At 55.5% G+C, this 18,055-nt stretch overlaps 2 protein-coding genes across 2 annotated transcripts; both read right to left on the bottom strand.

Annotated features, from left to right (window-relative positions):
* Positions 1 to 18: 18 nt before the first annotated feature.
* On the bottom strand, positions 19 to 6,191 carry CFB (complement factor B). The gene is made up of 18 exons (XM_024557575.4): positions 5,876 to 6,191; positions 5,553 to 5,786; positions 4,987 to 5,172; positions 4,666 to 4,839; positions 4,334 to 4,435; positions 4,099 to 4,235; positions 3,706 to 3,844; positions 3,252 to 3,383; positions 2,872 to 2,973; positions 2,647 to 2,784; positions 2,129 to 2,226; positions 1,888 to 2,005; positions 1,538 to 1,691; positions 1,377 to 1,453; positions 1,079 to 1,191; positions 658 to 790; positions 530 to 579; positions 19 to 228 (listed from the first exon to the last, which is right to left on the bottom strand). Exons 1-18 carry the CDS (start codon positions 5,943 to 5,945, stop codon positions 73 to 75), a joined length of 2,313 nt encoding a protein of 770 aa, XP_024413343.2. The 5' UTR covers positions 5,946 to 6,191; the 3' UTR covers positions 19 to 72.
* Positions 6,192 to 6,464: 273 nt separating this feature from the next.
* Positions 6,465 to 17,620, bottom strand: C2 (complement C2). The gene is made up of 18 exons (XM_024557577.3): positions 17,346 to 17,620; positions 16,999 to 17,205; positions 16,258 to 16,443; positions 14,415 to 14,588; positions 14,236 to 14,334; positions 13,931 to 14,064; positions 12,293 to 12,431; positions 11,626 to 11,766; positions 10,635 to 10,724; positions 8,644 to 8,784; positions 8,445 to 8,539; positions 8,236 to 8,350; positions 7,950 to 8,115; positions 7,784 to 7,860; positions 7,549 to 7,640; positions 7,222 to 7,348; positions 7,018 to 7,067; positions 6,465 to 6,874 (listed from the first exon to the last, which is right to left on the bottom strand). The coding sequence occupies exons 1-18, from the start codon at positions 17,389 to 17,391 to the stop codon at positions 6,698 to 6,700; spliced, it is 2,256 nt and encodes a 751-aa protein (XP_024413345.1). The 5' UTR covers positions 17,392 to 17,620; the 3' UTR covers positions 6,465 to 6,697.
* Between the last annotated feature and the right edge of the window lie 435 nt (positions 17,621 to 18,055).

The following is an 18,055-nucleotide window of genomic DNA, read 5'->3' as shown; positions in this document are numbered from 1 at the left end:
AAAGGATCTTGAACACAGTACTGCTACAGCTATTTTAATTCGATCACATGCCCCTTTCCAGCAGGAAGCCCCTTAGAGAAACCCCAGGTCCTCGTCTTGGAGTTTCTCCTTGAGCCAGGGGACCACTTGGAAGAGGTTGATGTGGAAGTCGCGGGCGTGAGCAGGGACCTGGTGCTGCAGCCTCCTGTCTTTGCAGACGTCCACCACCCCCCAGCTGATCACACCGACCTGGAAAGGCAAGGGGTCGCCGCGGGTCATGGGGTAGAGTTCCTTCCTCGTCCCAGGAAGCATGGCTGCTCCCAAGTGCGTCTGCACTGACCCGGGAGAGTTAGACTAGTGACCCAGCCCAGTCCTGTCCTCTGCAGCACCCAGGCCAGACGCGTGGCCCGAGCCAGTCAGTTTGGGGAATAGCCCTCAGGTGAAACAGGCTCTGCCCTCCCCTTTCCAGCCGCATCCGTTTAACTTCACTGCTTTGGGGCCTGTGCTGACCGCTAGGCGTCTCCCCGTGGTTAGGAAAGGGGAGACTCACTTGAATGAAGCGACTCCTCTTGTGAATGATCAGGGGACCACCAGAATCTCCTACAGGAGAAGAGAAGCTGTAGGGAAAGACTCCTGGGCCTCAGGAACTTGCAGCATAACCGAAGAGCCTCTCCTCACCTTTACAAGTGTTGGGGTCAGCATAGGGGCTCACCCCTCCCGTGCAAAGGAACCTGGGGGTGACCACCTCATGGATGTCCTTGACTTTCTCGTAGCCTGTGGCCATCCGAGCATCTCTCTCACATGCATCTTTCTGTAGGTGAGGTGGGAAGCATGGAGAAGGGGTGAACACAGTTTGCTTAGGGAGAGGCAGAGGCAGGGGTATCCAACCTGTAGGCCCCATGCAGCTCAGGACAGCTGTGAATGCAGCCCAGCACAAAATCGTAAATTTCCTTAAAACGAGATACTTTTGTGTGTGTGTGATTACGTATCACAATGCATTTAATGTTTGGCCCAAGATGACTCTTCCAGTGTGGCCCAGAGATGCCAAAAGGTTGGATACCCCTGGTACAGGAACTCCTTAGGATCCCACATTTCTTACCTTATCCCCATTCTTGATGTAGACCTCCTTCCGAGTCAGCATCTTCTTCCCATCCTTCACCAACTCGGACACAAACAGAGCTTTGATATCCTTTGCAGGGAGCAGCTCTTCCACTGGGCAGACGGACAGACTACTGGGTCATTTCAGCATTCCCCACCCCCCACCATCTCAGCAAATGTCCCTCTGCCCCTAGCCCCTCCGTGGGAGTTAGGGGCTTAGCAGTTATCTCCTGCAGCTGCTCTCATGCCCCCTAGGCTCTTGGACTCGCTTCCCAGTGCTCTCCCCGAACATGTCTTACTCTGCTGCTGGCAAGTGGTTGACAGTGGAAGCCTCAAAGCTTGATTGGTCCCCTGGGTGCAAGGGAGGCAGATGGGCCTGTTGAGGAGAGAGGAGGAAATTCAGGGGTGACACGCTACCTACCCGGTCTTCCAGCCCCACCTTCTTCTCCGGGAGCCACACCTGAGAGTCTCACTAAACTTCAGCTTCTTCTTGAGCTTGACCAGGGCCACGTCGTAGTCATAAAATTCAGCAATTCCTCCTGCTTTCTTCTTATTGATGTCGTACTTGGGGTGAAATAGGACTTCTTCTATGTCCAAGTCCTGCTTTTTCCCTTCTAAGGTCGGAGGAGAGTGGGTACCTCTGGACCTCCCACTTCTCTGCCAGCAGCCTCCCGCCTTCAGCCCCACAGCACCCCAACTGGTTCGGTGTACAAAGGAAGGGGCTACGTGGAGGGCCAGTGGGCTGTGGGCTCTTGAAGTGGGAGGTGTTAGCCAGAAGGAGCTCGGAATTGGCTCTTGCATCACCCTTACCCACATTGACCTTGATTGAGTGTGACTGGTCTTCCACGGTGAAGCAGTGTGCCGCCGTCAGCACAAAGTACTCGGACACCACGGCCCCCATGCAGTTCTCGTGTCCCTTTGAAGGGCGCTGGGAACAATGGCAGGGGGTAGCTCCGCTTTCACAGACGCCACTGTCTAGCATAGAGACCGCCCTTTCCCTTGCCCGCACTCCACCCGGGCCTCAGCTCCCCCACCCGAACACTGTGCTTACAATGACGGAGATCTTGGCCTGCCACGGCTGCTTGTGGTAATCGGAGCCTCCCCTGTGCTCCCAAACCATGCCACAGAGACCCAGAGTCCGGGTTTCATCTGGCAAAGAGAGAAGGTGCTGCAAGCTGGGACGCCGTTCCCGACGGCAGCGCCTTTCAGGGAGGGACACCTGCCTGTGCATGGGGAGCTGAGGCCCATGGGAGAGAAGGGGGGTGGGCACTTGTTCACTCATGATGGAGACAAGAAGTCACTGGCACAGTGACAGCGACTTGAGGCTACGGTCGCAGGCCTGGCTGACTTCAGGCCCCACCCTTGCTAGCTTGCTGTCCTCTGACACCCCTCAGCTGCAATGTGTACATCTGTAAGACAAAGGACTGGACAAAGTCTCTGGCGCCACTCAGGTGCAGGGAGAAAAGAGAACTGCCAGGGCTTGGGGGGGGGGGGGAGATGAGCGGCCTTGGGGAGCCCAGGGAGAGCTGAGTTTGCTGACCATCATACACTATTCTGATCTCCTCCTACCAAGCATTTGGATGAAAACATCCTCCAGGTTTTCCATGTCCTTGACTTTGAACACATGTTGCTCTTTATCTTTCTTGGAAGCCAAAGCATTGATGTTCTCTTGGTTCACCAGAGGCCCGACCCCAAACACGTAGATGTCTGAGGGAGAAGAGGTGGGGGTGAGGGTGCAGACCCTGGGGTGCAGGAACCGAAAGCTGGGTGCCGGTTCTGGGTAATAAAACTTACCCAGGTACTCTTCCCTCGGGTTTTTGCGATCCCTACCGATGTCCAGCAAGGCCCGGATGTCGTGAATGACAGGGACTGGGTCCCCGCCCATGTTGTGCAAGCCTATGGAACAGACGGACCATGAGGGGGGAGGCCAGGAAGAGGGTCCAGGAAGATGAATTGGCTAGACATAGTGACATGTGGCCGGTTAAGCAGATGGGGAAGGAAATGGGAGTGACAGATCATGGGGAGTCCCTCCTTGTGAAGTGTCACAGAAAAGATCGACGTGGTTGAGGCCCAGTGCGGCTCAGGGCCCCCACCGCGAGTCACCGTTAGGTGCGGGCCGGAGGCTGCACACGGTTCGGGAGGCCGGGAGTCGGGCAGCAGGGGGCCCTTCTGACCGTCAGTCATGAGGATGATGACGTGGCGGGTGCGGTTCCAGCCTTCCGGGGGGCTGTTCCCCTCCCAGCTCATCATGCTGTACACGGCCTGGAGGGCCTTCTTGGTGTTGGTTCCCGTCTTCAGCTTGTGATCTGTGGAGAGGAAGGAGAGCGTCACCCCACCTAGTCTTCCAAGACGTTCTTGAAACCCAGACGCCTGTCAGCAGTAGATTCCTCATTTTCCAGCTTTTCTACTCGTCACCCCTCTGACTGCCTTTGACCACGAAGTGACCCTTTCAGCCCATAACAGGTGTCCGCTAACTCCCGTCCCCACTGACCCTCCCGCCCAACTCTGCGTTACAAAGTGGCCTCCCCGGCCTCCCAGCCGGGCCTCACACCGCACCTGGAGCCTTCTGACCCTCTGACCCCAAAGCAAACCTCCCTCCCCACCCCGTTCCCTTCCCGGACTTCTGACCTTCATAGCTGATTTTGTTGAGCTTCTCTGTGACCCAGTCCGCGTCGCTGCTCTCTGCTTGGGACACTCTGATCAAAATGTTGGTGTCTGTGGCATATGTCACCAGACCATATTTTGGCTTCACTCCATAACTCGCCACCTGAGGGAAGTAAAGGGTCAGGGCATTGCTGGGACAGGGAAGGGCATAGTAAGAGACTCAAGGGTTGGCTGGTCACTCTGAGGTTTGTCGGGGAGTCTGAGTTCAAGGTCAAGAAACCGCTACAAGTAGAAGGGATGGAGGGCCTGGATGTTTCTGGAACGCTGTGGCTCGGAGGGGCTGGGAATGCCAGGAAGCTGGTCCTGGCACAGCAGAGAGCCACTCAGGGTCCCCACATTTGGGGGGAGTAGCGTCACCTTCTCAATGAAGTCTCTGAGACAGTTCTTGGCCCCCGTAAAGTTGCGCTCCCCGACGCTGTCTGACCCGTCCAGCACGAGGTAGATGTTCATGGAGCCCGAGGGGTCCAGGACGATCTTCCTCTTCTGTTGTTCCCCTGGTGCCACCAGAGACGCCCAGGCTCAGCGCGCGCAGCTCTCCTGCCCACTCTCCCCAACTTAGCTCCCCGCCCCGCCTCCCACGCTGCCTTCAAACCTGGGCTGTGCCCGTCCTCAGCATCGACGCCTTCTATCGTCTCTGTCAGGGAAGACAGGAACGCTTCGGCCACCTCTCCAGGGGTGTCGTACATGAAGGAGTCTGGCAGAGGTCAGAAGTCAGGTCAAATGTCTGGGAGGGGCAGGGACGAAGGGACCAGAGAGACCGGGGATGGTGGGTTTCCAGAGTGGAAGAGCTCAGAAGTGAGGCAGCTCTTCAGGGAGGTTTAGAAGTGGAAGGAGCTGGGTGAAGGGGAGAGAAGACAGTGCCCTGTTATGGGGATTGAGGATGAGAGAGCAAGATCTGACCTGAGGGCATAGGTCAAGGGTCACCTTGGCAAGAAGGCTCTGTTCCACTCCAAGAGCCACCTTCCTGGCATTTTCGCTGCTGGGAGCCACGCAGGGTGAGCCCCCGGCTACAGTAGTAGGTGACACTGTCTTCCAGGCGGTACTGGCTGCCCACCTTCCGTGTGCCAATGGGGATGCCCGGGTTGGGGCAGTACGCCGCTGCAGAGATACAGAACAAGGAGGTGAGGGCCAAAGCCAGAGGCCAGGAGGGCAAGGGAGAGCACAGGAGTTATGGCACCACTTCCTCAGGCTGCAGAGCAGTCAGGGAGAGGCCGCCATCATGGGGGGTGGGGTGACGCCTCTCACCTCCATTGTCACAGACGGCCGTTTGCCCGTCCCACCGACCCGTCACTTGGCAGCTGCGGTTGGCGGAGCCCCGGAGAGCATAGCCGTCGTAGCAGTGGAAGGAGATCTCGTCACTCACGTTGTAGTAGGGGGCCCGGGGCCAGTACTCCCCGTTCTCAAAGGCCTGTGGTCTTGGGCAATGAATCGCTTCGAGGGAGAGAGACAAGCAGAATTTACTGAGAGAGAAGGGCTGCCCTTTCGAGTGTCCCTTCTGGTCTCGAGGTCCCTGTCACAGAGTAAAAGCACCTTCTTGGTCCCACAGGAGCAGGGTCCTCAACCCCTGGGGAACCCTGCTGCCCCTCCCTTCCCATTCCTGAGTATTCTGTTGGCTGCTAGATGCTGAGCTAGCTCCCCTTCCTCCTCCTTCCTCTCTCCTCCCACCTCCAAACCCAGACAGCCCCTGCACTTGCTCAGCCCCACTTGTCAGCCTGCCTGGTCTCAGCACACTCTAAACTCATGCTAGTCTGGACCTTGACCACCACCTCTAGCCCTCTGCTAGCCCATGCCCGCCCTCACTGCCCTCCAACCTCTGCACTCTGCCCTTCTGACAATCTTTTGGTCTTGGGTCCGCAGGGTGCTCCAGGACCCTGTGGATCTGCAGGTGCGAAGCTGCACAGGGTATGGGTAGAAGCCAGACGGACACACGTACTCCAGTGCATGGCCCTCCTTGAGAAGCCGGAAGGAGCCACCTTTGATCTCTACTCCCTCCAGAGAGCAGGGGCTATGGGGCTCAGACCCCGGCAATGGTGTCGCGCCCACACCTAAAGAAACAGACTGATGAAGCCCGGCCTGACACGGCCAAGGAGAGATTCTGGGGATGGCAGGAACAGGGGCAGTGATCCTGGCTTACCTCCAGACGAGAGGCACAGGACCAAGGGTACCAGGCAGAACCAGGGGCTGAGGTTGCTCCACATGGCCATGGAAGGCAGGAGAGAGGCTGGGACAGGAGGCAGAACGGCCTTCCCCAGCCTGTGCTGTGTGTCCGCTCGGCTCAGTGTCCAAGCAGAAACTGCAGACCAGGGCCAGGCCGCATCCCCTTGCCCTGCCGCCAACAACCTCTAGCCTTTTATGCAATCAGAGTGTGGGCACCTGTGGCTCCCCCTGCCAGCCCTACCCACATCACTTTCCGGAATGTCCAAGTGGGAGGGCCCCCCGAGCTGCCAGTCACGGAAACAGAAACTGCACAAGCCCCACCCTTTGCGGCCCAAGGTCTAGAGCTCTCCCCTTCAACAACTCCTCTCGGCCACAGTTCTCCTCCCCAACAAGCCCAGACTGGCCCACTCGAGGGGCCAGAAATAAGCCCAAGCTGGCCCCCCATTGTTTGAGCTACAGAGCAGAGTCCCTGTTTGTCCAGCAGGGTCTCTGACCTGCCTCCTGTGATTCCTGGAATCATTCCTGCCTTCCCCACCCCCCACCTCAGACAGAGGCACAGACAGATGTGGAAATCACTGGCTTTTATTAATTTCATAACTGGGAAATTCCACATGAAAGTAAAAGGGGAGTGAGTCACGTAAAGCAGAGGGTGGGCCGGGCACTGTGCCAGGATCCTGGAGGCTGGCCTTACTCGGCGAGGAGTGAGGATGGGTCACAGGGTATGAAGGCAGAAATTTAGAGGTGGGACAAGAGAGAGAGAGCAGGTTCTGCAGGACAGCAAAGGGGCCGGTGGGCGTGATTAGAGGGGCAAGAAGTTCAGGACGCCTTCCAGGTGCTGCCGCAGCCAGGGCTGCGAGCGGAAGAGATTGATGTGGAAATCGCGAGGCGGTGGGGCCCTGCCTTTGGGGGCTCTCCTGCGGGAGTTTTTATCAGAGTTGCCGCAGGGGTTGTAGAGACCCCAGCTCACCAGGCCCACCTAGAAGAGAGAACGGGACAGTAGACGGCCACAGCCCCAGACCCAAGCCCCCCCACATCCCGTTCCTTCAAAGGCCTCCCTCGCCCCCGGACAAGGCCAAGATTCCATGACCCCAGTCCTGCAAGTGTCCCCCTTTTCCTCACCTGAAAAAACCTGAATTTCTGTTCAAGGAAAACTGCTCCCCCGGATTCTCCTGCAGGAAGAAGGGACAAGAGACTGTCAGCCTGACTCTCGCCTTGCTAGCCCGCCATCGGGCAGTGCAGCCACGTCCTGGCACGAATACTAGCCACAGGCAGCCTTCCCCAGGCATCCAGGCTCCAGGGTGGGGGGTGGGGGGGGCCACTCACCCCTGCAGGGGTTGTCATCTTCCCCAGTCCCACTGCATAGGAACTGGTCTGTCACCACCTCTCTGACATCTGTCAAGTTGGGGAACATTTTCTTTTCTTGGGAGACGACGTCAATGCATTTTGTCCACTGCAGTGGGAGTAGAACAAGAGAGAAGGGCGGAATGAGCAGGCCCAGGGGACACCTGGGAGTTCAGCTAGACCTGGGAGGAGGGGTGACCAGGGGTCAGATGCAGAAAGCCACCAGAGCTGAAGCAGGCAGAGAGACATTCTGGGTGATGTCCAGGGGAATCCCATCTCCCCAGAGCAACCCAGGCCTGAGACTCTCACCTCTGTCCCTGTCTTGAGGTTAATGTTCAGTTTGTCCCCATTCAAGGCCACAAAATGAGCAGGAACCGTCAGTGTTTTCAGAAGTAAGCTCTCTGCAGTCAAGGAGAAGGGGAGGTTGGTGCTGGTCCCTGTACCCAGCACCCAGACTCCTGATTTGGGGGCGGGAGCACGGCCTATGTCATCACCCTCAAGTCTTGGTCCCAGCTCCTCACGCACCTGGAGTCGCAGCACTCACCGTGATCTCGGCAGGTGCTGCCTGGGGGTCTCCGCAGAGCCAGATTGGCCCCTACCGTGCAGGGAAGGCAGATGGGCCTGGGGAGAAGGGCAGGGATCACAGAGGCTCGCCCTTGGTGACCCCTCCTCCAGGGCTCCCCGGAGTGCTGTACCCCAGATGCCGGCACCTGGCATGGGTGGACATCTTCACTTTCTGGGCCAGCTTCAGCAGGGCGATGTCATCACCATAGAACTCCAGGATTCCCTGATGCTTCTTGGCAAAGACGTCGAACCCAGGGGAGATCACCACCTTCTCAATTTGGAATTCTTTGCCCAAATGGGAGTTGGGATCCCCTGGGAACAATATGGCAGATTAGGCTAGGCCGGGGGTCCTGCAGGGGCTAGAGGCTAGGGGGGACAAGTGGTGGGAGCTGTGGCCACAGGGTCAGGAACCTGGTGGGGGCCCTGCCTTACCCACGGTGACCCTCCACAGGGAACGGTCCTGGTTGGCATTTTGGAAGCAGTGAGCGGCGGTCAGGACCCACTGGTCTGAGACGAGGGACCCCCGGCAGGTCTCTAGGCTCCTGGGCTGCAGGGGAGGGATGACCCTCAGGCACTGCTGTGTCTTCGGCCCATGACCACTTTCACCTCTGAGATCCAAACCCAACCCTCCTTCCTGGTACCTTGATAGTGACATGCCAGGGTGTCCTTTCCTGGGCAGAGGCATTAGCTGACATGTTCCCCACCCCACATATGTTGTCTATGAGCTGAGAGACATCTGTGGGTGTGAGGAGCAGATGGGGAAGGAGGCAGGTGAGGGGTACTGTGAACAGGTTCCCAAACTGGACCCCCGGCTGGCTCCTCTCCATGAAGCTCACTCACCCAGCATGTGCTCAAAGACCTGGTACAGAGCCTTTGTGTCCTGCAGAATGAAGGCATGCCTCTCGCCATCCTTCTTGGAGCCCAGCTGATTCAGTTCTCTCCAGTCCACATCCAGCTTGCCCACCCCGATGGCGTAGATATCTGATGGGGAGGAGGGAATTACCAGAATCTTGTGCCTGGGGGGGCTACCCCATGAAACGGGAGGCTGTGTTTGGAGCTCACTGTGCCCTACAAAGCCCTACATGAGCCTCACTTCCACCTTATACCTGTCTGACTTTATTTCCTACCGTTGCTCACCCTTCACTCTCTTCCAGGCACACAGCTTTTGTGAAGTTCTCCAAATTCGCAGGCACATGTGTACCTGAGGACTTTTGCACCGGCTGTGCCTCTGCTGGTTCCTCCTACCCAGACTTCTCATGTGGCTCACTTTCTCACTTTTTTAAGTCTTGCCTCAAACATCTCTGTCTCAGGGGGCCCTTCCCTGGCCTCGTTTGAGACTGAAGGGCCCCAGGCTCCTCCATTCCCTCCTCACTCCGGGCTGGGCCTCAGCCCGTGTCACACACCTACCAGGCCCAGGTTCCTGATTTCCCTTGTTTGATGCTGACTGTGGGTAGAATTGTTTCTCCCAAAGAGATACGTTCAAGTCCTAACCCCCAGTACTTGTGAATGGGACCCTCCTTGGAAATAGGGTCTTTATGGGTATGACCAAGATGAGCCCTCCCTGGATTCGGGTGGGCCTGATCCGCTGTCCGGTGTCCTCAGCAGAAGAGGGGAGTTGGAACACGGACACACAGGGAGAGTGTTTGACAACAGAGAGGCTGCGGGAGGAAGGGGGTGTGGAGGCGGAGGCAGAGACTGGGTTATGCTGCCATAGGCCAAGGAACGCCTGGGCCCCCAGAAGCTGGCAGAACCTCCAGAGGGAGAAGGACCCTGCTGACACACCTTCGTTTTGGACTTCTAGCCTCCTGAACGTGAGAGAATGAATTTCGGTTGTTTTGAGCCACCCGAGTTTGCACAATTTGTTGCACCAGCCCTCCCCCTCCCGGTGATATCCCCGTGCAAGCAGGCGTTTTCGGTTCTTTTGTTCACAATGAAAAGAACAATGAAAAGTTCTTTTGTTCACAGCCGTCTTTAGAATGGGGCCTAGCCCAGCAGAGTCTCCCAGAAGTACTTTTAAAGGACTAAATAAATAAGAACTCATGACCACAGTATGGGGGCAAAACTTCAGGTACGGATTTCCTCTGAAAAATGTAGGCTCTGGGAGAGAGGCCTGGGGCCCCCCTCCCACTGGGGGACCGGCCCACACAGCCGTCCAGGCATAACCTCCGAGAGAAAGTTTTAAAGAAGAACCTGCTTTCCATGGAGGGGAGGAGGGGCACACACGGCAGGGTGGGGGAGAAAGAAAAGGCAGGACCAGGGGCACATGAAATTGGGGCCTCAAAACCAGCTGCCTTCCCTTATCTGGAGCGCTTGTCTCTGAAATTCTTTCTGGTCAAAGGTCAGTGCAATTTGTATTTAGTCCGAACCAGAGGAAATGTTGTTTTAGAGTCTGCAGCTGCCAAAGCTTTAGTTACTTATCTGTACTGCTACAGGGAGAAATGCCAAGGACAGCCCCGCAAGGAACTCGGGCCTTTTCTTCCGGGTGCGGTTTGTGGAGCATAAAATGGTGGGTAACGACGGCGGTGCGGGTGAAGATGATGACCGCACACACGCTGTATCGGGCAACATTAAGCATTCGCCCCAATCGGCCTACAGCGCCCTCTTCTCACAGTGAAGAGACTGCCCACAGCCACAGCCAATCAAAGACGAAACCGTGGTTGGAAACACGGTGGTTTGACCCCAGACTGTTCAACGTGACGCTCAGGGGCCTTCGCACAGAATGACACAGCCGGGGTGGAAGGACTCACGCAAGACAGATGCTGGAACCACTGGCTGAGGGCCTAGAGCCCCCTGCAGGGGCAGGACGGGCGGGGCTGGGGGCGGAGGCTCACCTAGATAGTCGTTCCTCTTCTGGTTGATGTTCAAGATCTCTTTGATACTGTCAACAGCTGGCTTGGGAGAGCCCCCCATGTTGGACTTTCCTGGAACAGGGAGGGAAAAGGATTGTCCGTCTGTATGGCTATATCAGGACCCCCCCGCAGCCCTGGAGGAGTGGGGAGACACTCCTCCTGGGAACCTGGACACTGGCACTGCTTGCCCGAACTTTACCGAAGTTCTCTGTATTCCAGGCCCTGAGCCAGGAGCTTCATTTACTTTATCTCATTTAACTCTCACGAAAGCCCAGGAAGTGTGGGTATCCTGGTTCTACAGACAAGAACATAGTCCTGACGGGCGACATAATGTGGACAAAATCAAGGTCAACGTGAGAGCCCAGGTCTGCTACGCAGTCCCCTTCCCTCCGCTCCTCACCCTCACTGCTCCAGAGCCACGCCCCATCCAGGGCACTCTGGGGACCTCCCAGGTAGTGACGATCACCAGCGTTCCTAATCACAGAGCACTTTTACACCAACTGCTTAAATTTCTCTCCACAAAAACTGGGCAAGGAAAGGAAGGCAGCTGTTGTCATTGTTGTCGCCTTCAACACTTCGGTGGAGCCTTGATTCCTGAACTTAATTTGTTCTGGGAAACTGTCCATTTGTTCAAAAGCTGAATCTCCTTTGTTTGTTGCCTGAGAGACACATGACTGATGACGTCGGTATCAGCGTGAATGGGTTGTCGGGCAGAGAATCGAGACCCGAAGTTTTGTTAGGCAACCGAGACTTTTTTTTCTCTGAACAGCTTGGTTGAGAACCAGATTGTTCGAGAACCAAGACAGTTGAGAACTGAGGTTTGACCGTATTTCTATTTTTTAACACTACGTGTGCTTTATAAATAAGACACAGAGGCTCAAAGTGGCAGAGAGAGAAGCAGAATGCGGGTCTTCTGGCCCCGCCGCGGTGCTCCTTCCACTGTGCCAGCCTCGCGGGAGAGGAGGGCGCTCACCGTCTGTCAGCAGGATGATGACGTGCCGGATCTCCTGCCAGGCCGCCGTGTTCATGCCGAGCCGTTGCATTTGGTTGTTCATCATAATGTAGACGCTATTCAGGGCTTCAAAGGTGTTGGTCCCGGTTCCGTTTTCATGATCTGGAATAAAGGGAGAAAGGAGTCCCTCTGTTTCCCCCAGTCGCTGGAAATAAAATTATCCATTCATCTGATAAGCTCAGGCCTCGGGGATCCAGGGAGAGATTTGGAATCCTTGCCTGTTCAGGCATTAAGAGCCGCCTTCCCCGTAGACATGCTCATTGATAACCCCAATCGAAGGCCGCTCTAAAGTCCCCAGATGCAAAGATGGAGTTTCCAAACAACTTGGGTTGTGTTAGCATCTGCTGCCCATGCCCAGGTACTTTGCCATGATATAGGAGACTGTGGCCCCGAGCCACGAAAACCAGACCATGTGACTCTGGCATCAGGGGAGCCGAGACAGGCATGGTGCACTATATGTGGCGCATCAGAAGAAGCTAGGAGTTGGCGGGAGCTGGGACTCCCCCACCATGAACCTGACTTGGAAACTTAAGGAAGCAGAGCCCCAGAGCCCTGAGACTTCAGTGCCACCAGGAGGACGCCCTCTCTCTAACTTGTCCAGATCTGTCTTCATTTGATGATCCCATACCTTTATATCTGATGTTGTCCAGACGCTGGATCACCTCGGTCACGTCCCGGGAGATGTCGTGCAGAACAGACATGACGATTTTGGGCCTCGATGCAAAGGTGATAATGGCGACACTCACATTGATCTCAAAGCTGAAGATCTGTGACGGGAAGTGAGAGGTGGCATGAAAGGCCCCGAAACCGAAGGGCTGACGGTTAGAGAGCAAGCAAAGGGACCTGGAGGAGGCTGCGAACCTGCACTGACAAAGGCGAGGTCTGTGAGCAGACACTTACTAAGAGACTGCTGCCTGGAAGAACTGCAGAAGCTGACAGTTGCTGGCCATCTACTCTCGTCGAGAGTCTCGCTCCTCATTTAACCCTCACAGCAACTCTGTGAGGGGAGCATCACAGGCCCTATTCTATGGATGGGGAGACTGAGGCTTTCTTGCCTTGCCCCAGGTCACGCCACTCATAAGAGGTAGAGGTAGGATTTGAACCTGTTGGTGCAACTCTGAGGCACCCAACAGTCGCATTTTGCAGCCTCATGGTTTAATAAGTTACTTGACTTTGAGCCCAGAGGGAGACTCTAAGCAGCACAGAAATCGCCTTCTTTAAATGCAGCTGGGATGGAGAGAAGCAATTATGATGGACGCAAAGAGGCCCACTCCAAGACACATCATAATTAAAAGGCCAAAGGTTAAAGATAAAGAAAGACTCTTAAAAGCAGCAAGAGAGAAGAAGTTGGTTACCAAATGGTTGTCAGATGGGAGGGGAGTGTGGGAGAATGGGAGAAGAGGTGAGGGGATTAAGAAGTACAAACAGGTAGTTATAGAATAGCCATGGGGATGTAAAGTACAGTGTAGGACATGGAGTAGCAAAGAACATAAACGCATGACCCATGGACATGAACAATGGTGGGGGGACTGCCTGAGGGAGTGGGGGGTGCTGGGTGGAGGGGGGGAAAGGCGAAAAATCAGGACAACTGTAATAGCATGATCGATAAAATATAATTTAGAAAATAAAAATTAAAATGTAGCTGGGAGGAAAAACATATATCTACAAAAACTATTGTGCAAAGCATAATTATCAAGTAAAATGTGGGCAATGAAAGTAAATCATGGCTCCCAAACTCTTCTGTTTGTGCATCTCATTAGTAAGGATGTTGTGAGCACACACCCCAATAAAGGTATATACACTTATGAACTATACTCATATATTTATAAAGTGTATCACTCTAAACACAAACAAGATATTGAAATGCTTTCAAATTACTGAATATTGAGTTACTGATTAACTTAAAATTATGTGACAGGGATACCACTATTTTTCTGCACATCCAGTGGGTTACTTTGGGTGCACATCTGTGGAGGCCACTGTCCTAGGTGAGGAGGTCCTAGAAACTAGGACCTCAGTCTGGTCCACCTTTGGTGTGTCCCCCAGCACTCAGCACCCCGCACCGTCCCTGATATATGGTAGGTGATTGTGGAATAAAAAAACGTGATCCTATAAATTGAACCTAAGATTCCTTAATGGTATGCATAGAGTCTGGGAAGCCTTCTCGAAGGAGGGGGGCTATGAGTGGGATTCTGCACACGGAAGGGGACAGAGAGACAGTGTGAGCAGGAAGCCCTGCTCTGCGCCCAGGCTTCTGCTGCCTGACCCTGTCCACCATGAGCGTGGCGCTGTCCTTGAAGATGCGGAAGTCTTCCTCCTTCACGCTCTGAGAGGCATCCAGGAGCAGGTAGAGGTTCAGGTGACCAGAACGCTGGATTTGGATTTTTCGGCCCACGCTTTCTGGCAGAAATGTGGAAGGGGAGGATTCAGATTCCACCTCTGACCTGCTCTCTCGCCAAGGGGTTCGGGCCACCCTACCTCCCCTCCAGGCAGCTCAGCACTCTGAGCCCACCAGAGGCCAGGCGTTCACTGGGCCTGCCCAGGATTCTGCTGCCCAGCGCAAGCACTCACCCTTCTTCTTCTGGGTGGGATTGGTGGATCCGAGCAGGTGGGACAAGGAGGTCCTCAGGACAGGGGCCACGTCCTCAGGGAAATCGTAAGAGTAGGGTTCTGTGGGAAGAGCCACTGGGGTCAGGCAGGCTGGGGGTTGGGAGCGCGAGAGTCTTGGGACAGTCAGGATGGCTACTCACGGCGGCAGATGGGCTCGGTCCCGCTCCAGACCCCGTCGCCCTGGCACTCCCGCTCTTCAGACCCTGTCAGCACCAGGTTCGAGGAGCAGCGGTAGCTGACCTTGTCCCCAAGGCCAAATCGGGACCCTGTCCGCACCGAGCCCACCGAAATGCCCGGGTCAGGGCAGTGAGCAGCTGCGAGTGAGCAAAGGAAGATGGAGGTATTCAGGGGCCCACCTCTGTAATCTCTGGCCCTGCTTACCTGCCCTCTCCCTCCAGCTCTTCCTCCTCTACGGCCCCTCAGAGCCTCTTTGGGCCCTTTGGTCTCCCGCTGGGGTGTGGATAGAAAACCCTAAGGAGGGCCAAATGTTCAGAGCTCAGTGGCCTTGGTTGCTAACTAAAGCCTCCCAGTCCCAGCCCAGGGGGAGGTTCTCGGTTTATACCCATCCCAGAACCGGGGGAGATGCCAGCAGAGAAGCCCTTCCACAGAGGACACTGGCACTTACTACACCACGAGACGTCATCACGACATACCCAGCAGCATGGCTAAAAGTGAAAAGACGCATGCGGTGTGAGTCCACCAAACTTGATTACATCGCCGCGATGTCAGTGAAATGCCTGCCAGCCTCCCCTGAAACTAAACACGCCAGCAGGAGCCGGGCAATCCCCCCGCTCGATTATACTCTCGAGAGGAGCGAGTGCACGAAAGTCACACTAACAGAGCTCTGCTCAGAACAGCCGCAGCCTGCAAGTACCCCGACGGTCCACCGACAGAATGCATAACTAAATCATAATGCAGCTACACAAGCGATAAAAATTCAACTGTGGACGCGCAGACCAGCAGGGACAGATCTTGCAGGAAGGACGATGAGTAAAGGGAGCCAGATGCCGAAGAGCACCTTCTGTGGGACTCCGTGCGCACGAGGGGAAGAACAACTTCAGCCAACCCAGGGAGACGAAAGTCAGGGAGTGGCTGGTTACCTGTGGGCGGGGACAGGGGCCTCCTGGGATGCCGGCCATGTTCTTTCTCTTGGGTGCTTATTACACGAGTGAGTGAATACATGTACAAAAACTCATCAAGCTGAATGCGCAAGATCTGTGCACTAGATTTACGTTGAATAAATGACTCTCTGGCAGAGTCAAGGACATCCGGGCCACCAGGGGAGGGAATGCTCCTGCTGTGTGTGTCTCATGGGCTCTGCATCTTCTGGATGATGTGCTTAGAACTGTGGTCCAGGAAGCTCCCCAAAACCCACAGGCAAATGTGACTGCAGGAAACCCTGGGAGCCCCATTCTGTCAAGCGGAGCCCCTCACCACTCACTGGGACGGTAATAACTGTGACAAAGTGTACGTGGCACTTACCAGGCTCCAAGGGCTGTTCTAGATGCTACTAATATCAACTCGTTTCATACACACGACAACCTCATTTACTCTCTATGGGTAAAACGGGGACAGTAGGGTGCTGACTACCCCATTTTACAGGTGTGAAAACAGAGGCACAGAGAGGATAAGTAGCCTTTGCCAAAGTCAGAGCCCGCCTTGGAACCCACCTGGCTGCAGAGGCAAGGCGCTTAAGTATGATCCTCTCTCAGCGTATCTCCCGTCCCTGCCATCCCATGGGGCTTGAATGTCCAAATCTTGCTGTGAGGCATTTGGAAAAGCTGTACCGTGTGTGAAGCCTTTATGTTGAATCTGAAGCTGAGAACCAGCTGCCTTGGGCCAGGCTCCCTACAGGCCAGTGATGTGTGACCCGTCTATCTCAATTTACCAGAGTCCAGGAATGTTATTTTGGCACTAGAAGTGCCAGGCCCCTGTCCTCACAGAGGTCCCTGGGCACGCGCAGCCATCCGTCAGGGCACTCACCGCCATTGTCACACACGGCCGTCTCCCCGTCCCACACGCCGTTGGGCCGGCACTGCCTCACGGGCGAGCCCCGCAGCACGAAGCCGTCCTCACACTCGAAGCTCAGGTTGCCGCCCACGGGGTGGGACCCCAGCCGTGGGGTGTACATGCCATTCTCAAAGGAAACAGGGGCTGGACAGCGAACAGCTGGAGAGAGAGGGGGACGGGGATATAGGGGCGGACGGGTAACACCTGAGCTGTGCACCAAGTGGGTGACATTTGGCTGGAAGGTGGGAGTAGCCCACTGGCTGTCTACATTTTAGGTCGATGCCGGTGACATTGCTGCTTTTGGCAACTGGGTGATCACAGGCAATTTCACACAGTTCAACCTAATATACTGATAAATAAGCACTTCTCTCAGCCCCTCAGGGCCAAGGTCACCACAGCCCCACCCCTGGGGTCCTCAGATGTCCCATAAGTGGGCACAACAGGGGCTCCAAGATCACCCGGCATACTTTCTGAACGGCCAGTATCATGCAGTCAGCTGTTGAATATTCTGAAAATCATCCCTAGCATTTAGCACCCCACAATCCCCATCAAAGCCTGCCTCCAGTGCCCCGCTATGAGAAGCCGACATTTCCCCACTATTTTGCAAGGCCCTATGGAAAAGCAGCGTTGACATCCCTCCCACACCATCTAGTCAGGTTAAGCCTCCATCCCAGCAAACCCTAAATAGAGGTTCTGAGCCAGCAGGAGACTCACGTTTGCAGACTGCCTTTGTCACCGGGGCGGCTCTCGGGGTCTGCCACCGTCCGTTGCTCAAGCACAGTCTGTACGCCGGGGATGGGTAACGGCCAAGGGGGCAGGAGTAGATGAGGACACTCCCAGGGGCCCAGCCGTGGCTGAGGGTGAAATTGCCGCCGGAGATTTTCACGTTCTGAGGGCAGGAGGGCGCGGCTGCAGCCAAGCCTGTGGGCATGGGGACGAACACAGAAAAGGAGAAAGAAGGAAAGCACTACCCTAAACCCTGGGCGTGGAGATAAGAAAAGGAGAGCAAAAGACTGTCACCAGCACAGGAGCCCACAGGACTCTCCCCACCTTGCTCCTACCTGGAAACAGGAGCAGCAGGCAGAGCAGAGCCACCAGGGAGCCCATGGCGTCAGCTTTGGGCAGAAACAGGCAGCCAGTGGAAGAGGGAAAAGGTCATCTGACTTCCCGAAATGGAGAGTTGGCTCAGCAGCTGTTTCACTTGCTGCCAGAGAAGAAAACTGGGAAGGGGGATGGCCTCTGGCTGGTAGCAAACAGTCAGGGACTGGAGACAGAGCTGAGGGGGCAAAACCTGTACCCTAATCCCAATACAGCCATCCAGTCAGGGTGTGTCCAGCACAGCCTTTGCACGAGGCTCCAGCTCCTCCCCCACACAAACGCACACCCCTGCACACACGCTCTTGCACGAATAATCTAAAGCGTGCAAACCCACCAGCCCTCCAAGATATTGCAAAACCACTTATTTAGATAAAGTTTCACTCTTCTTTCAGGTTTTGCCAAGGGGATTTTACTTTTTCTAAATTATGTTTTATTGTTTGTGCTACCACCCTTATCCCAATTTTCCCCCTTTGTCCCCTCCACCCAGCCCCCCTTTCCCTCAGGCAACCCCCACACCATTGTCCATGCCCATGAGTTATGTGTACAAGTTCTTCGGCTCCTCTGTTGCCTACACTGTACTTTCCATCCCCATGGCTATTCTGTAACTACCAATGTGTGCTGCTTAATCCCCTCACCTTCTTCACCCTTCCCTGACTCCCTCCCATCTGGCAAC

The sequence above is a fragment of the Desmodus rotundus genome, chromosome 11 (genome assembly GCF_022682495.2).
Source record: "Desmodus rotundus isolate HL8 chromosome 11, HLdesRot8A.1, whole genome shotgun sequence".
In the NCBI taxonomy this organism is placed as follows: domain Eukaryota; kingdom Metazoa; phylum Chordata; class Mammalia; order Chiroptera; family Phyllostomidae; genus Desmodus; species Desmodus rotundus.
The sequence above is the reverse complement of the archived record's forward strand: the minus strand, read 5'-3'. Positions and strand labels throughout refer to the sequence as shown.

Bases quoted from the DNA above. Each gene is read 5' to 3' on its own strand.
- C2 (XM_024557577.3), bottom strand. From the start codon at position 17,391: ATGGGCTCCCTGGTGGCTCTGCTCTGCCTGCTGCTCCTGTTTCCAG. The intron at 8,116-8,235 runs GTAAGGCAGGGC...TATTGTTCCCAG, and splicing joins CCTGTGGAGGGTCACCGTGG to GGGATCCCAACTCCCATTTG. The intron at 6,875-7,017 runs GTGAGGAAAAGG...TCTCTCTTCTAG, and splicing joins AGAAATTCAGGTTTTTTCAG to GTGGGCCTGGTGAGCTGGGG.
- CFB (XM_024557575.4), bottom strand. From the start codon at position 5,945: ATGGCCATGTGGAGCAACCTCAGCCCCTGGTTCTGCCTGGTACCCTTG. The intron at 4,236-4,333 runs GTTTGAAGGCAG...TGGTGGCACCAG, and splicing joins TGAGGACGGGCACAGCCCAG to GGGAACAACAGAAGAGGAAG. The intron at 1,454-1,537 runs GTGTGGCTCCCG...TCTCCTCAACAG, and splicing joins AAGTTTAGTGAGACTCTCAG to GCCCATCTGCCTCCCTTGCA.